The 8,694-nt window shown below is 41.0% G+C and overlaps 1 protein-coding gene across 1 annotated transcript in view; it reads right to left on the bottom strand.

The window, feature by feature from the left end:
- The window catches only part of trarg1a (trafficking regulator of GLUT4 (SLC2A4) 1a), a 15,481-nt gene extending 7,410 nt beyond the window's left edge, over positions 1 to 8,071 (bottom strand). Inside the window, exon 1 of the mRNA XM_034115206.1 lies at positions 7,144 to 8,071. Within this exon, the coding sequence (XP_033971097.1) occupies positions 7,144 to 7,551 (408 nt within the window). The 5' untranslated portion in view covers positions 7,552 to 8,071. The remainder of the gene's footprint in view (positions 1 to 7,143) is intronic.
- Between the last annotated feature and the right edge of the window lie 623 nt (positions 8,072 to 8,694).

Genomic DNA, 8,694 nt, shown 5'->3' with positions numbered 1-8,694 from the left:
TTGATGGCGCTACACAAAAAGTCAAAGTATCCTCAGAGGACATTCATCTGAAGTGTGTGAATCAAATGTAATGGTAAAAATATATTGACTGACAACCAGTCACATTCAAAAGGGCATGTAGGATTGATATGCACCTAATAAATGTAACATGGAAAAATAGTTTCATATCAATTATAAAGAATAGTTAAACAGTACAATGAGGTGAAGTTGTACCCATAAGCTTTGGGTATACAAACTTACTTTTGTATGCATACATTACATTGATAACAATGCTAACGAAATGAAAGAAATGAGAGAATATGATGAACAGAAGGATGCGTACTACCATCCTCTGCAACTCAGAGTGCCCCAAGATGGATGGCGCACGAATGCCATCACTTGTAGCCATAACATGAAGCAGTTAGCTTTCAATATATCCTTTTTTATCCACTTTGGAATGACGATATCATTATGTGCCAGATTTAACTTTGGGTTTCTCTCTGCAAGCCTCTGATAAGCTTTATATAATTGCCAACACAGGATTAAGGGCTCCCACTATATCTGCAGTATTAGATTGCTAATAAGAAGTCATTTACCTATGCTCGCGCGCGCACACACACACACACACACCACACACACACACACCACACAACACACACACACACACACACACACCACACACAACACACACACACACACACACACACACACACACAAACACACACACACACACACACACACACACACACACACACACACACACACACACACACACACACACACACACACACACCACAACACACACACCACACAGCATTGCGAGTCCATATTTCACAGGCAAATCTGCCGAGCGTGCAATAACGCTCCTGCAGTTTGCTCCTTCCCATTACTGGGATAGGTCGGTCTGAGCAGTAAAACCTATTACCGCTGCCTCTCCAATCCCCATAATTGACTGCACATCTTCCGTGTTTGCCAGCCACAAACCCTCCTCTACCAGAGCATCTGTCAGAGATCTGTGGCGGCAGCCAGCTGGAGCTTGGCTTTTAGGCGGGACTGCTGCTGGAAGTGGTGGTGGACGATGATGGATGGAGCTTTTGGCAGTCCTGTTGCCAGTATTGAAATATGCTGAGTCCGTTTACAAGGCGAAATGAGACCTCAACAGATTGTACTTTAAAGGGGACCTATCATGCAAAATGCACTTTTGTACGTCTTTTATACATGAATATGTGTCCCCGGTGTTCCAGGGAACTCACCAAGTGTCAGAAACACAACCCTCTCTATTTTCCTCCATACCCAAATCTCTAAAAAAGGGGCTGCCAACGGATCTGATAAAACTGATCCAGATTTGAACACTGTCCTGACGTCAGGACGGTGGCGCTACGGCTATTGGGCCAACTCCACCAATCAGGAGGAGACAGCCATGGCCATTGCCGTTCGAAAGCGCTGGAGACGCTGTAGTACATATGCCAGGCCTGTAGATGGTGCTGTTCTCACTGAATCTGCCCCTGCACAAACAGAGCTATAAATGAGGCATGGCTAAAATGCATGATCTGTTTGGTATTTTGAAAAAAAAAAGTATAAATATGCCTTATAGGTATGGTCCTACACTATATTATTCAAATATAGCATGATAGGTCCACTTTAATTAAAGTTTTAAAGATTTGGGCCTTTTACAAGATGAAAACGCTGATATTGACTTATTGTTCTCGGTTATCACTTCTACAATACATTTCTTTTTGCTTGCTGTGTTTTGAAGCCTCATAAAAGTGAATTTAAAAATGCAAGAATTTAAAAATGCAGTTTTTCTTAATGTGCACACACAAGATTATATCTTCCCCACCATTAAAATGTCATTTGGCAGTGCGTGTTAAAATTGCATTCATTGATTTTCTTTGGCCACTTAGGGACAGCGCGCCAGTTTGAAACACAACACGAACAAATGATCGCCATATTAAGTTGCCATGGCGAACATCTTAGCAAACAATTGCCTATTTTCACACACTTATAGTAGCAATATTTGCAATGATTTCAGACCCGGTTTGTGTGAATGAATGTTAGTCCAATAATCTCACTGTTTTTACTAACGTCTGAGGAAAACACTTGGATCTTCAGCTGTTAAATGCTCCATGTATTCTTCAGAAAGTAGCTGTTTTTTGCTGGGTAGGTTAGTGAACATTGGATTTAAAAGAGCATTTTTGCTAAAATGTGCGGTCTGCTGCTGAAAGCAGGGTGGATGACGGTGAAGGTGGGAATTTAGGAAATGATCCAAAATAGACTAAAAGGCTTTTTAGAGCTGTCGGGAATCTGATGTCAGAGTTGGGTGATAATTATTGGCCGGTTCATCACTACAAATGAGCCTTTTTTGTATTTCACATTGCCATTTGATTGGTTATAATTATATAAAATATTGATTTGTGCAGGCTTAAGGTTATATTTAGCTTTGCATGCTGTGCTCTGACAACTACAACAAGATAAGGTTTTAAATTAAAACATCCATTGATCTGGTTATCCCAGTTCAATGGATATTAAAGGCAGCTTAGAAAGAAAAATATATTGATTATTTTTTTTCTTTCTCTTCTGTTTACAATCTCCTGATGTCTGTGCAGTTTCCTATCTCCCCATTGTAATCCCATTTTAACAGCAGTTGAGCAGTTTCCTTTTTTCTCTCTTCAACTTTCCACAAGTATCCATTTCACATGTGAGAGGATATTAGCACTTAGTCGTGAGCTTGCACTCTAGGTCTTTATCGTGCAGTGTGGTATCAACCACATTACTTTTTGATTCATTTGTTCGTAGCACGTGTTGTAAAACCTCTGCTTTCCTGCTCTGACTCACTTGCACTTACCGTATCTTACATATCTGTGGTATCTGATTCGATTCTTTCCTAATCCAGTGATAGGAACTACTTTATAGGCATTTGCTGTATCTCTCACACCCATATGCCCTTGTAGGTAAAAATGTGTTAGTCTCCTTTTGAGGCATGTATCCCCTTTCCATACCCTCAGGAAAGAGAGATGATGTTGATTGCTGCCACAGAGCTGGCTAACTGCTGCAATCTGCCCTCTGCAGAGAAACTAAATAGACTTCTCTCGCCTTCTATCGAGTTAGTGGCCAGCTCCAGTTTCTCCCTCCTTCACTTTCCTTTCTTTTGCCCTCTGTCAAAGCCTTGCTCTCTGTCTCCATCTCTCTCTCACACACTCTCCATGCCATTAGCAAGCGGCTGACTTGTGAATGTCAGTGGGATCATGGTGATGGCTTGGGGAAGTACAGGCTGTCTCGTGGATACTGCCTGATATTCCCTTTGGTGTGTGGTGCCCACAGGAATGATATTACAGAACTAATGGGTATACTGCTTCGTCTTTGCCTTGTTTCTCTGTGGATCTGAGTGCTGGCTGCTGTACAGCGTCAGAAGTGAAGTACGCTGAAAACACAAATTGCTGTGCAAATAGAAACTAATCTGCCATCAGCCAACATGAGTTAAAATCCTGACACAACAGAGTAACATCTGATACCATGAAGAAAACTACCGGTGAAACCCTGCATGACACATGCCATGCTGTGTAAAATATATTGTTTATCTGTACTGCTCAGTTACAGTAATCTTTATCTTGTTTCCTGGCTCAAACACACAAGAGGTTCAGTGATGGAAGAGTATTTAAAATAAAGTTGTCCAATGTTGTCAAAATATTACTTAAAGGTATGTATATTTGTATATGGTTAAGGGGGATCCATTGGCAGGGAATATATAGTACCGTGTTTTCACTTCCTAAGATTGAGCCCCTTATATTTACATAGTGAGCAGGTCTTTTTCAAAGGAGTACACCATGACGCATTGCCATGTTTCTACAGTAGCCAAGAACAGAAAAACCAAACATCGTATACGGACAGGGCCTTTAATGTTTTTACGTTGATGTGAAAGCTTGCAATTGGTAGCATGAATGATTTAAAAAAGCAATACAAGGCCATCTAGGTTCTACAAAACCAGAAGGGTGGACTCTGGACTCATCCCTTTAAGAAAAATGATGTTATTATAATCAGGATAATGTTCTTAAAATCTGACTGAACGCACAATTAAACTCCTCACTGTGCTTTTTGTTGCCCTCCAATTTCATCAATAGATGTCTCATGATGACAACAATCAAGATTTGGGAAACTCCCTAACAGAAGTAACACTGCCTCATGCAGCTAATGAAGTGAGAGCCACTCTCACTTCATTAGCTGCATTGATGGAGAGACACCCTGAAATGGTTCTAATATTCTGTCTAAAACTCAAATGGAAAGTTAAACAAAGCGCTCCTGCGTTAATGTTTTAGAGAAACTCAATCCATTTCCCCAGTAAATCAATTATAATGAAGTAGAATTTGGAAAGTAAAGTATTGCATAAAGACTGTAAATGTAGAAGGATAAGAGTTTCAACCTTAAAATGTTTTGAAAATAAAACCCAACTCTAACCATTAGCAATAGATTCCCATGTTGGTGTAAATTCTTTGTTCAGGTGAAATAATACTAGGTGCTTCAATAGATTTGACAATACAGGAAGCATTGCGTAAAACTTTGTGGGAACAAACATTCAGTTTAAAATTAAGTAAACAATTCAAACACAAAACACACCAGACGTTCTAATAAAAGAAAAACAGCTTTTGGGTGATGCAGCAGTGGATTTTACCCGATGTACAGTTCCAGGGCCGAGTAGATGAGCACCTGATGCCAGGATTTCGTGGTGTGTCAGTCAGCTTAAGACCTTTTACTGAAGATTAAGGAAATAACTCATTGAAAGGTGGGCAGATTACTGACCTGCTAGTCCCAGGGAGATTCTTGCTGTGTCACGCTATCTGAGTGTCTGTGTAACGATCCTTAAGTATTTCATCGGTTTGTGTACTGCTCTTGTGTGTGCAGTAAAACTAACACATTCAGGTGCGATGTTATAATAAATGATTGATCTTCTCATTTGAAGTTATGTCTGTACTTACCTAATTAAAATAAATATTGAGCTGTTTGCAGTTATTATCCAATCAAACCTTCACATTTTGTATTGTCAGTTGTCACATGCCTTTAACAGCTTTTGTAGGAGCTTTACTCTAGCAGGATGTTTCATTGCATCAAGCATTATTGGAAGATAAAGTGTCACCTTTATTAATGTGTATTTAGCGCTGATGCCATATCACTGGTATATTGCTGCATAAGCGATGAGTTTTTATTGATGTGTGAAAAGTGAAGCCGGGGTCACCATCATTGAGGTATAGCCATTCTTCATTCCATTGCACCTGCGCTGTAGTTTTTTTACACATTTCTTGTCACGTCACACTTGACCTTCACACTATTTTTGCACTTCTACACATCAAAAATCAACTAAGCCCAGCTGTATCTCCCTCTGGTAACTGGGGCATTCCCTGACTATTTAATTGGCTGATTGAAATAAACTACAATCTCTCACAGCCTTCAACAACAAGTCCACCATTTCAACTGCAGACCTCTCACCACTGCAGAGGGTGACAACAGAGAAGTGTCAGCTTTCAGTTTCAACAGTGGAGTTCCCTCTACATAGATTTTAAAACTCAATTACATGTGCAATGTGAATTTGAAGAAGACAAGCAGTCCATAGGCGGTTTTTAAAAGTGTTTGTTGAAGACCCACTGAGGACTGTGTCCCCTGAATATTGATTGAAGAGTATGAAACCTTAGCAGCATATCAAGCATCTGTGACTGCCCTGTGTCGCTTCAGTGTCTAGATGCAACGTGTATCAGCATTTTCTGCATCCTGAAACTTTCAGGGAGAAGATTCATCAAGTGTCAGCGCTGAGATCTAGGTATAGGGTGTGTGTGTGTGTGTGTGTGTGTGTGTGTGTGTGTGTGTGTGTGTGTGTGTGTGTGTGTGTGTGTGTGTGTGTGTGTGTGTGTGTGTGTGTGTGTGTAGTCAACCATGACATTAAAGGTGGGGTAGGTAATTTTGGAGAAACCAGCTCGAATGCGCTAGAATTTGAAAATACACAGCCGGAAAAAATCTGCCTCTTCCTTACAGAGCCCCTCCTCCAACACACACGAACGCGCACATGACCAATGAGGGCACGAGATAAGCTTGTGCACAGATGGAAGGCTGACAGGCAGGTAGGCCATCCAGTTATTTTAGCCGGGCCGGCTAAAATGATTGGTCGTGCTTTTTACAGTACTACGGCTTCCACAGATGACATTTTTTTATGGATTTTTTGTCAAAGCACTTAAGATATTCATTGCTATCGGGATGTTAAGAGCATTGCATGGAATATAACAAAAAGTGTATCTCGAGCCGGTTTCTCAAACTTACCTACCCCACCTTTAAGAGTTTGTAAGGGACCTCTCAATGAAATATGCCAATCCTGGAGAAATTGTATTATATTCAGATACGTCAATGCGCTGAATAGATCTGTTCTGCAGATTTAGTTTCTGTGGAATTGCTTGGAAATAATTATATTACTTTTATTTCTTAATTTTTTAATAAACGTGACCCTCAAGTGATAACAATGACATGTTTACACTTAAACCCTGACCTGTCGCAGGCCACTGGATTGGAATCATGAAAATGAATCACTTACCATTTCATATTAATTTGTCGTGATTTATCCAACAGCTTGTCATTCCCCTATTTTCTTTCCCAATATTTCCTGCCCCTCAAATGCTTAAAACATGACAGAAAAGGTTAATTGATATATTTCTTGATCTGCTGGTATAATTTGAAAGGAATATTCCCTGTCAAAGACCATTCTCTCCCTGAATATTAGAGAGATATTACCTTCGTCCAAAATATCATTGTCACTTTCCTAACAAGTCCATAATTAAATGTAGACAAAATAGCAGCTTTGGAAATCATAGAAGACAATCAATAGATAACTGATATCTGTAAAATATAGACTACCTGTTTTGGAACAGACCCTGTTTGTCATGTCAGACAGTACACCAGATTATTTTTAGAATCAACAATATGTTCACATTTTCTTTAGCTACTTAATGCCCAGAAATGACATGAATAGGCCCTGAACTTTATGAAAATACATGCTCTCTTATTTATGTTCTAAATAAACTGAGATATTGATGTTCATATTCCACACATTAATCTTTGCTGCTCCACTTTGCTGTTGTATAATTTATGTTGTAGATTCCTTCAGAGACAGTTTAGTAACGTGATACTCACCATGATGGAGAACACCAGTGCCACGATGCTGACGGGCCACACGGGGCAGAAGCAGGACAAGATAACGAGGATGAGGTAATCCTTGGGCTTCGGGGTCTCCTGCACGGTCGCGTTCCCGGTGGAGGAGCGGCTCAGGCTGGCCTTGGAGGGGGAGAGGGGGGCGGCGGCACCCAGCTGCCCGGCGGAGCCCGACCTCACCGACACACTGTGGCCGTTCTGGTCGGCCTCCTGGCCCTTGTCAGTGTCCATGTTGACGGTGAAGGAGGTGGACATCTTCATCCCATGTCCCGCGGGCTCGGTGGTCACCGCGAGGAGTTTCTCAGTCTCGTGGGGATGTGCAGGCTGCGAGCCTCCCCCACCCTCATTTAAATTGGACTTCAGGAAGTCGGTGTCCGTGTTGATGGCCATGTTCAAAAGTCAATTGTATCAAATAAGATCAGAAAAAAGGGAATTGAGTTTAAAACTGGTTTAATTAGTTACAAGCTGGGATCCACCTACATGCCATTACAGCTGAAGCAATATTTAATTTGAGTGAGTCGGTTAAACAAGCTGAGGTATGCTGGGTGGATGCAAATTAGATAATTTGAAAGGTGCTTTAAAAAGATTAAAGTAGATCAACCCGGCTAAAAGAAAGTAATAAAATCAGAAAGGAGATGTGGGATTCCTGCAGATATCATTCTTCCTCTTGAATCACTTTCCGTCACCTTCCTTCACATCCACTGTGTGGCTCATTTCCGAAGGGGCTCAGATCAGAACAACTCCCGTCTTCTTATACATCCAAGGAGGAACAGTTCAGACAGATGAGTTTTCCGCCTTGATCCAGTCCCAGTACTTTTCTTTAAGTCTGTTATTTGAAAAGTAGAAACACGCCTCTCTTTCCTTTTCTTTACGCAGAAGGATGGGGGTGAAGGGTCTCTTTCAAAGCCACTTTCTTATCCTCTCCTCCTCTGTCTCAACGACGCAGCAGCACAGCGACTGTACTCAATTTGGGACCAGTCTCAAGTCACCCATACTGAAACACATAACTTCCGGTGACGAAACACAAAATAAAACACCAGCCATGAATATACAGTAAACGAAAAATAATTAACACACATCGACTCATAAATATTTTTGGAAGTAAAACAATGCAAAATGCAATGAAATAACGAGTTAACAACGTCATCGAGGATTGCAACGTTATCTCACTTACCTTAATTAACCACGTGTTAAAAGCAACTGCACAACACCGGCCAGCACCCTAAAGTGGCCAAAATCAAGCACGCTGTTCTTCCAAACATGCTAGGTGCGGTGTTTATGCTAATGTCGGAGCTTGCAGAGAAACTTCCATCTTCAGTGAGGTGTGTGGAACTTTGTGCTGCTGTGATCAGCTCAACAAGTTTGAAAACTGTGGACTACTAAACGAGCAGAGAAGTTGAACCTGCAGCAGATTGAGCAGATTGAGCAGATTGACTTCCCCATACACAAGACTATGGTGAGTACAACAAACAAACTTACTCGTGTGTTTCACTAAAAGTTGTAGGCCTACACCTTAATGTGCAGCTCTTTTTG

Source organism: Trematomus bernacchii, unplaced genomic scaffold (assembly GCF_902827165.1).
Source record: "Trematomus bernacchii unplaced genomic scaffold, fTreBer1.1, whole genome shotgun sequence".
NCBI classification, from domain to species: Eukaryota; Metazoa; Chordata; class Actinopteri; order Perciformes; family Nototheniidae; genus Trematomus; species Trematomus bernacchii.
Note: the sequence above shows the minus strand (reverse complement) of the source record. Positions and strands in the feature narration are given on the sequence as shown.